An 18,125-nucleotide genomic window follows, 5' to 3' on the forward strand; every position below is an offset into this window, starting at 1 on the left:
CAGTAGCTGCTAGCATTACGCTGGGGAGTCTGGATCAGAATCCTACCTCTGCTGCTCACAAGCTGTAGAGCCTGGGGTAATAAATCAACCTTCCCTAAGGTTCCCTTCCTCGCCTGTAAAACGGCATTCGTAACAACGTCCACCTTAGAGCCCGCGTCAAGGACAAGGGCACTACTTATTAAAACGGTGCACGCCACACAGGCAGCAAGTCCTCAACCCCTGTCATCTCATCACCCCACCTTCCAAATCAGCACAACTCACCAACATCATCAATAGGTGTGTCTTAATATGCTTGGAACTAAAAACTTTGACATTTTTACATTTAAAGTTTTTGAATCACATAGAAGACTTTCATAAAACCATATAAGCTATACTAATAAACTATTTAATAGAATAAAATATACTAAAATTATAATAAATGTATAATTTAAATTATATAGTAAAATATATAATTAAAATATATTCTAAATTTTTACATATTATAATTAAATTATAATAAAAGAATAATTAATAAAATATCAATTTCAGTGGCCAAAATTAAAAATAAGTCTCCTGAAACCAGCAATGATGTACATTTCTTGCACAAAGCATTAATATACAAACTCTAACTTATGTGACTTTCAACCCTTGGGCTCAAATCTGATGCCAAACATACAATCAAGTGGGAAACCATCCTTCACCAACAACTGACCAGGAGTAGTGCAGAATACACAAGTGACTTAAATACACTTCTCCTGAGACCTTGAGCAATCACAAATAAGTTCTAAGCCAAAAAGATATGAGAAACTGATTTTTTTCACCTCTTGCCAGGGTAGTATAATTTTGGCAGAGTTAACACCACCACAGCTAAAAGACTGAGTTTCAGGATAAAAGCCTATTCCTCTTCTTACAGTCACATTAATTAAAGGCCTTTTCGTATTCCTAAGTAACGCAGGCATAATGACAACAGGATGAACTCTAACTAAGGCTAAAAGAATGAAAGTGAAACCATCTGGCAATTAACGGCAAACAGTTAATTGCAAACAATATTTTCATACTCTTAAATAATCACCACCACAGTAAAGCAGGAAGACAGAAACAAAAAGGAGATGTAACATTTTATTACATAATTTTCTCTAAAAGTGTTTCAGAAAGATTAAGGGAAAAAAGTATGCCCTATCATATATTTTATAAGCATGGCTAGGATCCAGGTCGGATGGGTGCTTTAAAAAAATACATACATAAACACACACACAAACGTACACACACACAGGAAACTCACCATCATTTACAAAGGCAAATGACATCAAAGCTCTGCTAATCTCCCAGACACTCTCATCGTTTCATTCTCCCATTTTCCATTTCTGCCATTGCCCCCTTTTCACCTGCATCTCTGAGTATGCTGAAAGTGTTATTTCACAACAGAAGAGACGAAATCATATCAAGTATTCCAGGTCACGGGCAACCAGTACCAAAAAAGGAGGCGATGAGATCTCTGGACTTTTTTTTAAAGGGTTTACAAACTCATTAGAAACAGAAACAGTAAGACATCCTGGAATAGTTTCCAATTAGGCACTGAATAGTGAGACTCTAGGCCCAGCTGCTCATCTACTCACTAACGTTGAACTTTCCATGAGTCGTGTCACCTGCATTCACCCGCAACAGTGAGCATTAGGTGGAGTCTCGTAAACAAATGCACTTGGGACCAGCCTCCCCTGCACCATAAACCAGCAAAGGTGTGTGCTTCAGTCAGATGAGCGAGGGCCACAGCAGGTCCCTGGTGATATCTGCTCTTGACCCTGTCTACACACCAGAATCACCTGGCTTAAAACGCCAATGCCAGGTCCCATCCCCAGCATCGCCCAGGAAATTGGCCTGGGGAGCACATGGGTGCTGGGATTCTAGTGTTCCAGGTGATTCTAATGCGCGGTCACTCTGTTGGACTCAGTTCCACTGGGGGTCACAGTGACTTTGTTCTGCAAGGTCTGCTGCAATTTACAAATCAGATCAACTGTAAGAAGAAATGCTTTTTGCAGACGGATGGAATGACTTTTAGACTATGATCGCATACAGATGCCTACTTCCTGGTAGCTAGGCCACCACTGCGTGTATTACTACAGATGCTTTCATTTAATCCCGGTGTGAGTCTGAAAGGCATCCTTTCTATTCCATCCCTTTACAGGTGGTCACTTGGCTGCTGCCTGAATCTACCTGCCCATGACAAGTAGGTAGGTATTTCACCCACAAGGCTCTAGCTCCCCTGTAATTAATCATGCACTGGTCCTTCTATGGAGGATACAGGTATCTAAAGACAGCTATCAAAGCTCCCTCGGACTCCAACTTCTCTTCCTCCTTACATTGTTTCCAGACCCTCACCCTTCCGGTTACCCTCCTAAGTGCTAGTGTCAATACCCACCTTCAGTCAGTGCCATGAGAACCTGGGCACACCACTTCCAATGCCGTAGCCACCGCACTGGGCATGGTAAACGTTGCCTGTCGTTTCCCCCTCCCCGGCCCCCCAGCCGGGGCACAGTGAAGACTACACTGCCAGTGGGTCTGGTCACATGACCTGTACTGGCCAATGGTATGTGTTGCATGTCACAGCCAGAATATAAGGGCATGTGATTCTCTAGTCTTTTTTCCCTACTGCAGGGGCACCTATGTTGAGATGATGGGGGTGAAAGAAACAGTCTTGATCGCTGAGTCAATGGAAGGAAAGCTGCCCCAGAGAACTGCTCACACCTGTAACAAACTCTGCATGGGCAAGAAATAAGCATTTCTCATACAAATCGATGGGCTCCAGGGGCTTTTACTGCTACCTAGGGTACACCAACGGTTCTCAGAGTGGAGACCTATCAGAGCTGCAAGTTATCAGGCTCCATCTCAGACCTACTGCATCAGAAACTGTGGGGGGGGTGGAACCCAGAAATAAAGATTTTAACCAGCCCTCCCCCCGGGGATTCAGATGCACAGTCAAGTTTGGAGAGCCACCAGCTAGATTACAGTGCCAAATCAAAGGGCATTCACTTCCCTGATGTGAATGCTATCTCTGCAGCCACAAAGGATGGTGGTCTTAAGATGGGCAGACAAAGGTGGAATGTTTTTTCATGTAAGATAACTAAACCCTATCTTCTCCACATGATATCAGGGTGCTCGATTTTTTAAAACCTAAATGAAACGTCCGTGTTTACGGGTTAAGATTTACCTTGGGAAATCCCCGCCCCCGTTTCTTTCCCTACAGTCAAAAGTCATTGATAGTAATATTGGGTAATATCTGGTCCAAAATGGAAGCTTTCTCTCCAACAGAGCAATGAATGGTGAGCCAGCTATAAACTCAACGTCTCATCAGGCCCTTTTGCGCGATCCTACACAAAGCAGTACTGAGTGACTCTGTCAAAGGTTGTGCAAAACCCACTTACTCTCCATCTCTGGTGTTACTCCACTACCACCAAGTACCCTGGTAAACGGAAGAAAATAAAACTTACCTGGAACTACCTGTAGTTAGGATTCACCTCATTCTTTTTCCTGGTGCTCAGAACCAAGCTACTCGACAACCTGTTCTCTGAAATGGTTGGGCTCCGTAAGGCCAGAGAAAGAATTCAAACCCAAGTCTGTCAGGCTCTGAAAGCCCAGGCTCCTCCCAATTTCTAGACACAGAACTGGACCACATCTATGCCCCGAGAGAACCTCAGAAAGTCTCGTAAGGTCCATTTTGATGGCATCTGAGTCCCAGAATTCAGTAAATGCAAATCTGCTTTAGTATCTTTCTATTTAAAAGTTAATAATGTTCCCTTGATGGGTAGGGGTACCTGGCAGCAAATGAGAAAATGGCTACAGTTATCATAGATCACTGAGTAATTCTCAAGATAGGAACAAGTACAGACAACTTTCACTTTTTTATTTACTATCAGGTGCCTTAAATTCTAGATTTATTTGATCTGTGAGAGTGACCTCAGACACTATCTCATTGAGGGGATCCTAATTTGAGGTCCCTAGGACACCCCTAGAGCAACCAAGAAAGTATCTCAGGAGGTACGTGAGCCCCTAAAATTGTATATAAAAGTCTGTGTATTTGTACATTTATCTGGGAGAAGGCTCACAGCTTGGATGAGATCACTGGATTAATAATACTGACAAGCTCATCTTTCTGATTTTATATTTGAGAATAGTTCAAGTTCCTTGTTGAACAGGCTTAAAGCTTCTGTAAATGATACAAGAAGCTGAAACACTTGATAAGTGGCTGGATTTCAGGCACTGGAATACAGGCAAGAAACCAAAGCTATAAACAGAGATTTGGAAGTTATCTGCACATATATTGATATATATGAGAAGTGAAGCTGTGAGGATACCTGAAACTTCCCAGAGAGAGAATTACCAGGAGAAAACGCAGGAGAGAGTGTACTGTTCCACACTTAAGAGTAGAAAATGCTTTTAGGAAGAACTGTCAGTCGGGTGAAATACTGCAGTGGGTCAGGGACGTACAGACGGAGAAATGACCACCTGCCTCGACAAGGAGGTCACGAGTGAGGCGGGTCTGGTGACGGAGCCCGCAGTGGTCAGCTGAGGAGCACAGGGGGTGGAAATGTGCGGACGGCAGGATGCCTGCTGGCTGTCCGAAGGCAGGAGAGAGAAAATAAGGGGACAGGAGATCTGAGGTTTGGGGACAGGAGGGAAGAAGGAAAGAGTGGGAACAGACACAAGGACGTCTGTAGGTGGGGTGTGGAAGCAGAGGGCCCAGTCTGACTCAGCGCAGAGAACTCGCACTTTGGTTTCTGACTCAAGTTCAACACTCTTTTCATTTCAAAACAGCTTAGAAAGACGTGTCTTTCCTTGCCTCCCCACCTCCCTTTGGTTCTTTCAGGAGGCCCGAGTGAACAGAATTGAAGCTGTAATCTAATCTGATGTGCCTCACTCCAAAAGGCAGAGAGTCTCAACTTCTTCAAAGCTAATCCTAAAATCCTGCTAAGCTAAACATTTCCTCGGTGACGAGCGGCGCCCCGAACGTCAGGGCTCACACCGCGTGACGGCGCACATGCGCGCACGGCCGGCTGTGGTCCCGCAGGAAGGTGTGACATTTCATCCCACCAACTCTTTCAACGAGCTGTCTCTTCATGTTATATTCTAGACCCAATAATTGTCAGACGTGCAAGATAAAGATATTTTTTTAAAAAAAGGAAAGAAAATAATTCTGAAAGGTTCCAAGTTGGTTACAGAAATCTCAAATGTATAAGAAATGAAGGGTTCGGACTACCAGATAATTATTACCGTCTGCTCTTGTTTCAACATTTGTTAAATCCTGTTTGGATGCCAAGAAAAGAAGACTTTTCCTAGAATCATCACACTGGGCTCTGAAAGAACTACAGGTCGTGTATTTATATACTAGGTTTATTAAGTATTGCTGCAAAAGAACTACCAAATATTTAGCACGAATATTCTAAGCTGCTACAGCCCATGAGGGGAGCCTAAGGTTGAGACAGTTAAATGAGCTATGTGCTTGCTGCTAGAGCCATTTATATTCTCTAAGTAACTAATTCTTACATGAGGAGATACTGAATTAAGTGTAGCTAGACAAAATATAATAAAAAAAACATCTTTTTGCCATCTGTGATCATTGTGATCAACGCTCAAAGGCAAGTTTACATTGTTTGGATGGCAGGAAGGCCAAACATGCCAGCTTCATGAGTACCTCAAATAAACAGCATAAGTTAGAATACAAAAGTAATGCTTTTAATTAATTCGTAAATGCTATAGAAACAGACTTTTCAAGGATCTAGTATATACTAATCACAAACCAATTCTTATGCACTTTTTACACAGGTTCCCCAAGAATAACTATTTGGTTTTATTGGCTTAAATTAAAGCAATAAGATGGTTTCTTTAAAAGTACAGTGTCATCCGAACCAAAAGTAGGACAAGCTGGTATTAGGTGCCTCAGGACGTGAAACAGAAATACAGCAATGATGACGTATTCCCATCTAAAAAATTCAACCTGAATCTAATCCAATTTCTAGGAATTATGGGATAAAGAGAAACAAACAATGTCAAAAGGAAGCAATTACCTAAGTCCAGAAATGTGAGGGACAACTACAAGACAGATAACCCAATTTTTCCAACATATACAGCACATTAAAAAAGAAAACAAAATGGAAGAAGGAATGCTAGAGAATAAGAGATTTAAGTTATACAACAACCAAATGCAAAGCAGACTCTTTGGATCCTAACTGGAACAAACCAACTTTGAGACAATGAGAGTAATATTAAAAAATAATCTTGCTAGTTAATTTATTAAGTCTAATAACGGGCATTAAAAAAAATCCGTAATAGTTAGAGATGTATACTTATTATTTTAAAAGAAAAAGTATGCACACTCAGATTTTTCAGAGATTTTGAGTTACAGAGCTTCTCCTGGATGGTATATGGCTGAGGTCCTCCTCCTATCACCAAACTCAGGAGAGAATCACAGAAGTCAGACAAATGTTACAAACAGTTTTCAAAACACCCACTTTCTTTCTCTCCTCCTTTCTCCTTTGTTTGTCATAGAGCGAACAGGCAAATTCAAATGTTTTTAACCTTGGTTTATCATGGTTCTCCGTTTCCTCAGCTATAAACACGGCTGTGGTGGATAACTCCCTGCTGGCCCCGGGGAGCACAAGTGAAGGCGTTATCAGCAAAATCACACAAGATTATAAGGACTTGGAGAGTCCTTTTTTAAAAAATTCTTTCGGCCACGGCACGCGGCATGTGGGATCTTAGCTCCCTCATCAGGGATCGAACCTGTGCCCCCTGCAATGGAAGTGCGAAGTCTTAACCACTGGAACACCAGGGAAATCCCAGAGAGTCCATTTTATAGATTAAGAAACTGAGGCTCAGAGATAATGAGTGATTTTAGAGGTCATCCTAGTAATTACCGGCAGAGCCAAGCGAGCACCCACGTCTTGGAGTGTCCTCCTTACACCGACAGGGAGGATTTCACTCGTCACTTACCTTCCCATGCTCCTTCCTCACGTGGGAAATGTAAACATCTCTTTGCGTGAATAACCGGTCACACTCCCAACACGTCCACCCAGGACTGGCCACTTTCTTGGGTTCCAAAGATTTTTTCACGGGTGATGGGGATTTCTTTTCCAATTTCTCTTTCCCGTTCACGGATCTGGTGTCCTCTTTGTTTTGATTTGCTGAATTTTGAGTTGTAGGCTTAATGCTCAAAGGCAAGTTTATACCCAAGTTTGGAGGCCCTTCAATACTTTTCAATGTTCCATGCATAGACTATGTTATAAAAAAAAAAAAAGATATCTTTCACAAGTCACACCACTAAAAGAAAGCACATGTGGACTATCTTACTACATTATAGACATTTCAGTACGATTTTATTTTCACTCAGAAATATTTCTTAATATAGCAAGATGAAAACCTAAGCAAGATATACACATAAAAAGAAATAAAGGAGTATTAACTTTTACAGTTGCTCTAAGTTATGCATTTCTTGTTCCAAGTAATTTTTAAAAGCTTATTTGCTTGTGCCATTTTAAAATTTGAAAAGAAAGACTTCTGTATTGAGTCCAAATCATTCCTGGCACTCTGTCATCCCCCAATGTACCAGAGTGAGTCCTCTCTACCACAGACCACTTCTGGTGAAGAACATTTTACTTTCACATCTACCCAAAAATGTTTAAATAGGCTAATATACTGGTAGGGGTTCAAAACCCTTAGCTAACCAACTTTAACAAACACCTGAGACCAATGTGTTAATAGCAAACCTTTCTCCCTCCCTTGAATGTCTTTCACATTCTTGAAATACTTCTTACAGTTTGGGTTTTTGCTGGGGGGATTTTTGGTAATTTTAATCTCTACCCCTATCCCAATCCATCCCTTCTTACTGATAGCACCCAGACATGTGAACTATACACAGTAGATACTCAAAAAGCCTTTCTAAATTGCCTGTTTATTATCATTAACATAGTAGCCTCCATAGCCTCAACTTAAACTCACAGGATTTCAAATTCCACTGGCGTAAAACTAGTGCAATTTGATCCTGAAGACCTCACTCTGGTTTTTGTTTTGTTTGTGTTCTAGAAGCCTGGAGTCCAAAAAGAGAAAGCAAGCAAATATGTCTGTGCTTCAATTTACAATTCATCTCTGGATGGGGCTGTCTCAGGGTCCTCCGAGTTCCTGAATCTTCAGAAAGACAACAGGACACGTCCTAACTCGTGTTAGCACGGCTAGCCCTGGGCCACAGAGACTCACACTGGCACAGACCTCAGCTCCCTACTCTGAGTATTCAGGTAAGAAGCTGTTCCTCTGGCGAACTCACCAGCATACTTTCTCAAGGCAGGCTCTTCTCTAAATTGTACCAAGAATTAACCAACCTTCTTCAATACTGTCTCACCCCAGCGGGAAAAATGGGGCTTCTATAATTTCCTCATGAGCAGAGGTTATAGGTCTCCCCAGACAATCGTTAAACTGGGCTGTGAAAAGGGCCTGGGCTGAATGTCTAATGTGCCTTTGCAAAGAGAAAATCTGGGGAGAGATGTCATTACTTGACACCAAAAACTGTGCATTTGCTTCTTTTCCACCATGCAGTGCAGAGGCCTCTGTGTTTAAATGGTCCTTTTCAAAACAGAAGCCAAATTTTTACATTTTTAACCACTTAAAACCCAAAGAAAACAAACCCCAAATCTTCTGATATACTTTTCATAAGGTTCTAGGCAAATGCACTTTTACTAACTAAAAAGTTGAAGAGAGGGTAAAGTATCAAAGTATTCTAAGATAGGCTTATGCTATAGAAACTCCAGAAAGGCGGCAAAAAAGTGCCGCTGTGACCACAGAGCAATGGAATGTGTGCAAAAATGAGAATTTCTGATTTATTCATTTTGTTTTTGTATTTTAAGTAAAAATAAAATTATTTTTTAAGGATGAATGTCTTTTTTAAATAAAAGAAATACAACTTAATTCTTCTGGAATTAATGCTTCCTTAGCTCCTGCAACAATAAAAAACCTGAATGGGGCTTCCCTGGTGGCGCAGTGGTTGAGAGTCCGCCTGCCGATGCAGGGGACACGGGTTCGCGCCCAGGTCCGGGAAGATCCCACGTGCCGCGGAGCGGCTGGGCCCGTGAGCCATGGCCGCTGAGCCTGCGCGTCCGGAGCCTGTGCTCCACAACGGGAGAGGCCACAACAGTGAGAGGCCCGCGTACCACACACACAAACAAAAAAACAAACAAAAAAAACCCTGAATGACTATAACTTGAAGGTTTACTTTAAATGTAGATGCCAACATGGAGCACAGGGGTCCCACACAGTGAATAAGTCCACACTGTGGTGGAACAAAGAAATTATACAAATTGGATTAAATTGGGCAAATAAAAGTCTACCTCTAAATAAATATGTATGTAGAGAAACAGGGTTCCTGGGCTCCTTTCTCTTAATTTCTTCCTCATGAAAAACTGAACAGCGCTGGTATTAGACAATGTAAATAAATTCACAAGCTAGATATATACATACATGTAAAAAACAAAAACAGGGTGCCCCTAAAACTATCTTTATCCTTACCCAGCCCCAAACACATAAAGGCAGGATGATATTTTCGAACATACAGAACATACTTGAAATAAGAACATAAGTGAGCGTTCCCACTGTTTTTGTACCATGGAGTCTCGTGAAGGTTCAGATGAATAAAAACAATTCTCTCCTCCTTGGGGCCACAGGGTTTTAGCAGTCTTCTTCAGTCTCTATTTCTTGGAACCTTGTATTCCTCCAAATTCAGTATTAACACAAGGAAGACCCTAACCACAAAGTCGGATGACCCCACTTCCAGATGTAACATGAGCTCCAGAAAGCAAATACTTTAAAAGCCTCTTAAGAAGCAACTTTTCTTCTTTTCCTCGCACCCCACCCAACCCGCATATCGTACATGTAAAATATCTGGGTCTGATTCCAATGTCCCTGTGTTTTTATTAGCAGTATGTAGTTTCTCCCGATCATTCATTAAATATTTACTGTCAAGATAATTTTGTAATTTTAGTAAGAATCTTTAAAACATCTTAAGAGGATTTTATTGTACTTAAAGTGAGAATGAGGAAACACTTCTCCCATGCATTTTATTCGTCCTAGTAATGCCACGCCGTCACTACCTTCACCTGGCTTCTAGTGAGTGGCCTCTCTAAGAGGTTTTAGGCAGTTATGCTCATATACATTCAACACGGGAACTTTCAAGAATTAAGAGTCCATTCATTTAACTAACATGAGGTTAGAATAATTTAGGGACTTGGTTTGCTCTTTAAACTGACCTTTTCTGTATAATACATTTAAAAACAGAAAAACTAAGAGAAAGAGAGATTGCGTTTATGTAATACGGGGTCTGTCGTTTCTCTTTTTAAAAAGGAAGTCACGTTAATCTCTGAGAGCCAATGGATATTATCTCCTAATGACAGGAATCAAACTGCTTAACCTCTCGCAGTGGACAGTTAAGAGGCTAGGACTAAGCTCTGTCCTTAGTGAGCTTAAAAGGCTATAAAGAGATCTAGGTGCCCCTTTTGGGGACTGGAGAGTGGGTCGTCCAAACTGGACATTTATTCATTTCATTAACTGAACACCCAGCAGGTGCCAGATACTGTGCTGTATCCTGGACATTTCACTGTCAGTTTACATGGAAACTTGATTAAAAAAAAAAAGACTACAAGATCCAGGGCATCAATTATAATGCAAACTTAACTGCTTAAGTAATTTCAAGGGAAAATCTTCATTTTTCTAAACACACCAGTATTTATACAAATTAACATAATTCATCAGAGTCCCTGTCTATTTCTAAATCCTACATAACACCAAGTTCTCAAAAAAGTAAACTTCACAGCCTTCATTTTCACATATGGGGGGAAAAAAAAAACCCTAAAGCTTGATTATTCTTTTAAAGTCAGGGCATGCATTTCTTACTTTGCTTTGATTTTTCATGGTATGCAGACCAGGGCTCGGGAATAAAAAGCATCCCTCAGTTAAGTGAACTCGTGATGACAGCATGTTGTAAACTGCTCATTACCAACGACCAGCGTCCATCCCTTCCTTCGACAGAGCACATGCTTTACCGTAATCTGAAGCTCAGCCTTGATTTATGACCAATGAATGGATCTGCGGTTCATTTAAAGGACGTTAAGAGATGCGCACACACCTTGATATGGTCCATCATGAGTTGCTTCTGTGCGTACAAGAGAGAACAGTCTGGACACTTGAAAACAGACACCTTCTGGTTTTCGATGTGTTGGTCAAAGTGGCGATACAGCAGGGTTTGCAGGGTAAATACAGTGTCACACATGGAACACTTATATATTATTCTAAAACAGAAGAGGTGCAGGGAAATGTCAGTCAGCCCTCATCCCTCAGGCCAAAGGAACCACTACTTCACATCCAAGAATTCAGGAGGCAGAAGCAGCAAGAACAAACACACACAATAAAAAGAATAGAGCAGTTTAGCTTTGAAACAAACTTTCGAAGGCAGCTGGCATCACTGGAGCGCAGCTCAACTTAACATTTTGGGTATAGAGGCACTGGACCACATTTGCTTAGAAATCACTGTACTACCCACAGATCTACAACTGACACGTTTTTACAAGGTCGTTACTCGTAAGCTACTTTAACACAGAGCAAAAGCATCCTTGATTTTTTTTTTTTTTTTAATATTTTTAAAGATCAGACAAGGAACACAGCCTGATGGTGGTACCCCAACTTGAGAGAATTTGACTGATGAACTAAGCAGGCCCACACATCTTGGATGCCTGAACACACTGTTACTTGTTCCAGGTTTTCTTTCAGAGTTAGTAGTAATTTTACACTTGAACATCACTATTTCTGTACCTGTTCTTAACAATGAAAGCCCTGCACCAGGAAGCAATTATGCATGAAAATAAAGATGCATACAAGAAAATCCACAAATCAAATGCTGCTTCAACACCTGAGTGTCTACTGTGCTCTAAATGGTTTAAAACACTCACTAACCACTACAAACCACTTCCCTACCTAATATGTTACTAGCAAGCAGCCTCCTGAAGTTAACTCAGCAGCTCTGAACCTTCTGGACATAATTCCTTTATCCATCCACACTTTCCTCTGGCCGTCAGGAGAGAGTCCTCCCCGCTGCCAACCTTTGCCCCCAGGGATTTGCTGAGTCACTGGTGAGCGCGTCTGCCCACAGGAGGTCACCCTTTCCCAACAGGGTCGTCCTGGGCCTTAAGGGAGGCCCTAGGGACACCTGTGTTTCCTCTGAAAAACCAGGATCACCATAACAAAGAATCCCAAAGAGCAGCTTAGGAAAATGGCAGAGAAACACTGACCAAAGGTGTGAGCCACATGAGAAAGAAAGAGCTGAGGCTGTTTGCTATTTCTCCAGAAAAGCTGAAAAAAAGGAATGGCTTTCTTCTTGAGACCACCTGTCTCCTCGTAGGGTCTTCTTAAGAGACCACTTCTCACGTACCTTTGGACCTCACTCTCTATTTCTATACCTGAAAAGTATAGATTTAACTTGTTTTCTCTTTTTCCACATGAAATTTATAAATTTAATTGGCGTGAGTGATGTGTTTTTAGAAGGTCCTGACATGTCAGTTACCCTGGCACAGAGCACAAGCACCCTTGATGGGAAAAAGGGTTTTTTTTTTTTAAGATCAGACAAGGTTTACAGGATTTCATCATTCAGCCCAAAGGTGGTACATTAATGATGTGTCACCCTTAAGTCTACCAGATGCGACGAAGACGTGCATCTCCTCACTGTCTGAAATAGCTTAGAGCTGGAAATAACCCAAACGTCTAGTAATATAAGTAGTTAAATAAGAACAATAATGTATGAATTTTTTTAAATTATGATGCGGACATATACCAATGACATGGAATGATCTTCATGCAAATTAAAAAACAGGTAACAAGACAGTATGCGGGATACGACCACATTTGTTTAAAGGGTATAGAAAAGAAACAGATGGTATATAACTATCATCATCTCTCCTGGATGGCAATTTTTTATTGTTTTGCTTGCTTATATTTCCTAATTTTTCTGTAATTAGCAGAATAGCCTCAAGAAAAGTACTAAGACTTACTAGCTAGGCTAAGTATCTTCTCAGGACTCTATTCTTACACTTTCAGAAATAACTCTTTCATGAAAAAGGGCACGGCTTGTTTATTTCATGCTACATTCCTTTCAGGTTTTGTTTTGCTTTGTTGCCTTCTGCTGAACTGCAAAGAAAGTCTAAGACAGGACATAATCTATTTACTTCAGCATTTTTCTGAGGAACAGGTTTTTGGTGTAATACTGGAATACACCCTACAAACCACTAACAAATAACCAGGGGGAGGGACTTCCCTGGTGGTCCAGTGGTTAAGAATCCTCCTTCCAATGCAGGGGACGCAGGTTCGATCCCTGGTCCGGGAACTAAGATCCCACATGCCGCGGAGCAGCTAAGCCCTCGCGCTGCAACAAAGAGCCCGCGTGCCGCAACAAAAGATCCCACATACCACAAGGAAGATCCCACATGCCACAACTAAGACCCGATGCAGCCAAATAAAAAAAATTTTTTTTTAAATTAGCTATCCTTAAAAAAAAAAAAACCAAGGGGAAATGGTGAGCTCACAGTGCAGAAATCTGGCCGCTGCCAACTGGACTAGATGATGGAGAGTAACATCCCTAGAAGGACAGGTAGGCAGTGAGCATCCTCGATGGGGTTTGATGAGGAGATTACTGCCTGAGTATGTATCCTGAGTCCAACTATGAGACAGCGGGGCTGGGCCGGGAAGGAGGGTCATCTCAGAACACAAGACCGGTATCCTCCGCTGGATGAGGGGGAAAGACTGAGCAACTGCTCCAGATGGAAGCACGCTGATGGGACAGGACAATTAAACGCAAAATGTGCTCCTGGACTAGATTTTGTACCAGAAAGAAAGGGGAAAAAAGTATCTCAACAACTGGAGAAATTTTCATGGGATCTATGAACTGGTTGGTAATGTAATCCACGCTGGTTCCTGGGTGGGAGGCTAGATGGTAGTAATGATATACATGAGTGTCCTCTTGGGGAGGAGAGGCAGAACACACTCAAATATTTATGTCATGATGCCCCATTATTCCTAAATAGGAGACAGGGAGAGATACAGAAGAAAATGAAAGGATGAAACAAATGTCAGAAAGGCTAACAACTGGGGGATATGGGTGAAGGGGACGCACGAGTTCTCCACAGTGCTCTTTCAACTTTTCTGTAAGATAGAAACGATTAAAAAATTAAAAACTGGGGGCTTCCCTGGTGGCGCAGTGGTTGAGAGTCCGCCTGCTGATGCAGGGGACGTGGGTTTGTGCCCCGGTCCGGGAAGATCCCACATGCCACGGAGCGGCTGGGCCCGTGAGCCACTGAGCCTGCGCGTCCGGAGCCTGTGCTCCGCAACGGGAGAGGCCACAACAGTTAGAGGCCCACGTACCGGGGGGGAAAAAAAAATTAAAATCTGGTGCTAATGTCAAAAAAGAAAAGTCCAAATAAGGGTACCACGAACTTCACAGACATAGTGATAGGCCGTGACCACAGAGCAGACTCTCCAACTATTGCTACAGTGCAGGAAAGAACCACAGGGCGACTGGCAGGCAGTGAGGAGGGAGGGCTTCTGTTCAAGACAAGGAGACCAGGACTTCCCTGGTGGCGCAGTGGTTAAGAATCTGCCTGTCGAGGCAGGGGAGAAGGGTTCGAGCCCTGGTCCGGGAAGATCCCACATGCTGCGGGGCTACTAAGCCTGTGCGCCACAACTACTGAGCCTGCACTCTAGAGCCCGCGAGCCACAACTGCTGAGCCTGCGCACCTAGAGCCCGTGCTCCGCAACAAGAGAAGCCACTGCAAGGAGAAGCCCGCTCACTGCAACGAAGAGTAGCCCCAGCTCGACGCAACCAGAGAAAGCCCACGTGCAGCAATGAAGACCCAACGTAGCCCAAAATAAATAAATAAATTAGAAAAAAGACAGGGAGACCAGTGTGCACAAAGGTGGAGTCTACACGGGCACAGCATGCTGGGGACAGTGTGGCTGGATACAGGGGAGGTACTTTGAAAGATGAACCTAAAAGTTTGACTTGACCCAACTGCAAGACTGAGTGAATGGCAGGATAACTGGACTAGAACAAAGGAGGGAGGAGGTGGCTGAAAAACATCTGCAGGGGTGGGGAGGCAGGGGATGGAAGGTAGGGGAAGGAAAATAGGAGGTGGAAAGGAAAAAGTAAATCCAAAAAACCCACCCTCAGTCAGGACAGAGTGCTACCCTTGAAACAAATGTAAAAACACATGAGTAAAGGATTCTAAGCTCAGAATTGCTGCCAACTGCCTCCATCACCACTGAGTGAGTACAGCCAGGTACAAGGCACCGTCCGAGTAGGACACGTCCCCACACCCCCATTAGGTGAATCTGCACCACTGGCCCCTCACAGCTGGGACACGGGCTCAGAGATTAGAGAATCTGCTTGATGCTGTGTAAATCCCAGGGCCGTGCTTTAAATTCAGCTTCGTCTGAATCAAAGTCCTCCACCACGCCGCTACTGTAGTTTTGTACCGTTTTATTTCTTAGGAACTTGCTCCAAAACTCCAACTCTTGGGACTTCCCTGGTGGCGCAGTGGTTAAGTCTCTGCACTCCCAATGCAGGGGGCCTGGGTTGGATCCCTGGTCAGGGAACTAGATCCCATGTGCCGCAACTAAGAGTTCACATGCCACAACTGAGGAGCATGCTCGCCACAACTAAGGAAATGGCGAGCCGCAACTAAGGAGCCTGCCTGGCGCAACCAAATAAATAAATCTTTTTTTAAAAAAAGGGAAGAAAGAAAAGAAAAGAAACTGAGACATAAAAAATTAAACAACTTGCCAGTAAATGGCAGAGCAAATAATCTGGATTCAGGGCCCATATTCAATCACATAGCAATCAGCTGAGCACTCATGATAGGAGACCCAGGAGTGTCATGGATGAGGGCACTCAGACTCTTTAAAAAAACAAAATGAAACAAAAAAAAGAACAACTCCGTCTCATACAATTCTTCACTTTGAAGTCCTCACTGCTCTATTTATATACATTTAGATGAGGCAAATGGAAGGAAGGGAAAAGCACCCAAAGAAACGGCTGGTTAATCAGACGTCGAGGAAGATATAAAAACAGTCACAAGACTGTATCACCATAAAATCTAGTAGTGGACATTCAAAATGATCTTAAATTACCCAGAAAAGATTAAAGGGTGTTCAAAGTTCCCTTTGACACAGCAGGGAAACATGCCTGACCACACACTGGAAAACAAAGCACTAGAATGGTACCTGCACATAATAATCACTACATAAACATCTGTGAAATAAAAATCTTATGTTGTGCTTTTCAAGTTGAGGTGCTGGGACTCTTCATGGGTGTATTTTCAGACTTCCATATATTCTCTAAAGGAAACGGGAGGTGGGATTTTTATACTGATCTTTAAAAATTAACGTAAATCATCTGCATAATTTTGAGTCATTTGCATAAAACCAGCTAACCAAAGACTGCTGGGAGATTTCATGCCTGACGTTCTACTGGTGTGGGAGCTACTTATTTACGTGGGGCTATAACTTTAACAGAACAGAGATCTAATGTCGAACGAAAGCTTCTGGGTCAAATGTAGGCCAAGCAGCTCCCAGCATGGCACAGGGAGCCAGGCTTTATAGAGTGTGCATAGGGAAAGGCGGCACCTGTAGTACAGGGTGACGAGCACAGGGCCCGCGGAGCAGCATCTGCTGCTGTAGTGAGGTCTTGACTCATTACCCTGAATTAATGCTGTTAGCTGTGCTCACTGGTCTGGGAGTTTTGTTGTGTTTTACTTGTAAATTTGTTTTAGTTTTATAGTTTAAGACTCAATCGTTAATGCCTATCTTTGGGCTTGCACCTGTTAAAAAACCACTGTAGTAGAGAAAAGTTTTTAAGAAAATACTGGAATGATTTTTTTCCTATACATTCTCAAATTTGAGGAATATTGTTTTAGTTTACTTTAATCGTTTGCTATGCTGTATTCCCAGGTAACAACTACTGTTCCAGATTTCATGCACATTCCAGTGAATAAAGTTTTATTTACTTGAATAAAAAAACCAAGTCAAAAACTATATTCACCGGGGGGTTGTCGGGGGAGAGAGTAGGGGGTAGGGCAGACTATGCTATTGTCCGAAAGGCTGACGACCAGGAACACTGAAGGCTGTTTAACTGACGTTTCACTAATGTCTGTCTTTGGAGACAAGACACCAAGTCGTATGTGGATCCCCTAATTTGTAATGTGCTTCATTTTGAAGATCTACAAAGATCAGAGTGAAGGTCCTATTAGAATAAAATTCCATTTTCTCATAGTTTTTTAGTAAACAGAGTCACTTCTATCGTGTTTAGCCAATGACATTTCCCCCAAACTAAATGTTACATGCAAGCCAGACATACATAATATGGCATATCCACATATCTTCCTCCAATGCTTCCTTGATTATAGAGTTTTAGACAAAACACACCAATAGGTTTGAGGCAGCAAATCTAGCCTCACATAATTATCAAATTCCACACTGCCGCAAACAACACAGGAAGAAAGTGAACATCAGGCCGGGCATCTGATCCAGGGCTGTGTGCACATCCAGGGACCAAGGAAGCAGGGAAGGTGCCGAGGCTACGGGCTCTCCGTGTGCCAGAGAGAGGGGCCACGTGCCGTGCATTTTAAAGACCTCACCCTGCTTTATCCTCACACAAAAATCCTCACACAAACCCGGGGACAGAAGCATGACCCTCACTTTACAGGGGTCAGTGCCGGCCCAAGGTCACTCAGCTGGTGGGTGGCAGCAGGATTCTGACCCCAGCGCCCTCACTGCCTCGTCTTTGCGAAGCTGGCCACCACTGCAGGCGGGCAGCCCGTAACTGCCTGCTGAAACACAAACTCAATGAGGCAAACACTGACAAAATTAAGAGCGAAATCAAGCAAAAAATGAAATTTACTTTTTACTAATCAAGGATTTACATCGGCTATGAAGTTAAATGCAGGAACTAGTGTCTTAAGTAGACTTCATCTTATAAATGTTACTGTGAAAAGTGTTTAAGAAACAATGAAAATTGAAAGAGGACAGTTTTTTACAGTCTTCCAAGAACGTATTAAAATCATCTTAAGAAAAAG

At 42.5% G+C, this 18,125-nt stretch overlaps 1 protein-coding gene across 1 annotated transcript in view; it reads right to left on the reverse strand.

The window, feature by feature from the left end:
- Window positions 1–18,125, reverse strand: part of ZNF532 (zinc finger protein 532) — a 109,002-nt gene that overhangs the window by 20,362 nt on the left and 70,515 nt on the right. Inside the window, exons 7-8 of the mRNA XM_065890051.1 lie at window positions 11,138–11,300; window positions 6,964–7,245 (exon numbers count right to left, since the gene is read on the reverse strand). Of these exons, the coding sequence (XP_065746123.1) occupies window positions 6,964–7,245; window positions 11,138–11,300 (445 nt within the window). The remainder of the gene's footprint in view (window positions 1–6,963; window positions 7,246–11,137; window positions 11,301–18,125) is intronic.

Source organism: Phocoena phocoena, chromosome 13, assembly GCF_963924675.1.
Source record: "Phocoena phocoena chromosome 13, mPhoPho1.1, whole genome shotgun sequence".
Classification (NCBI taxonomy): domain Eukaryota; kingdom Metazoa; phylum Chordata; class Mammalia; order Artiodactyla; family Phocoenidae; genus Phocoena; species Phocoena phocoena.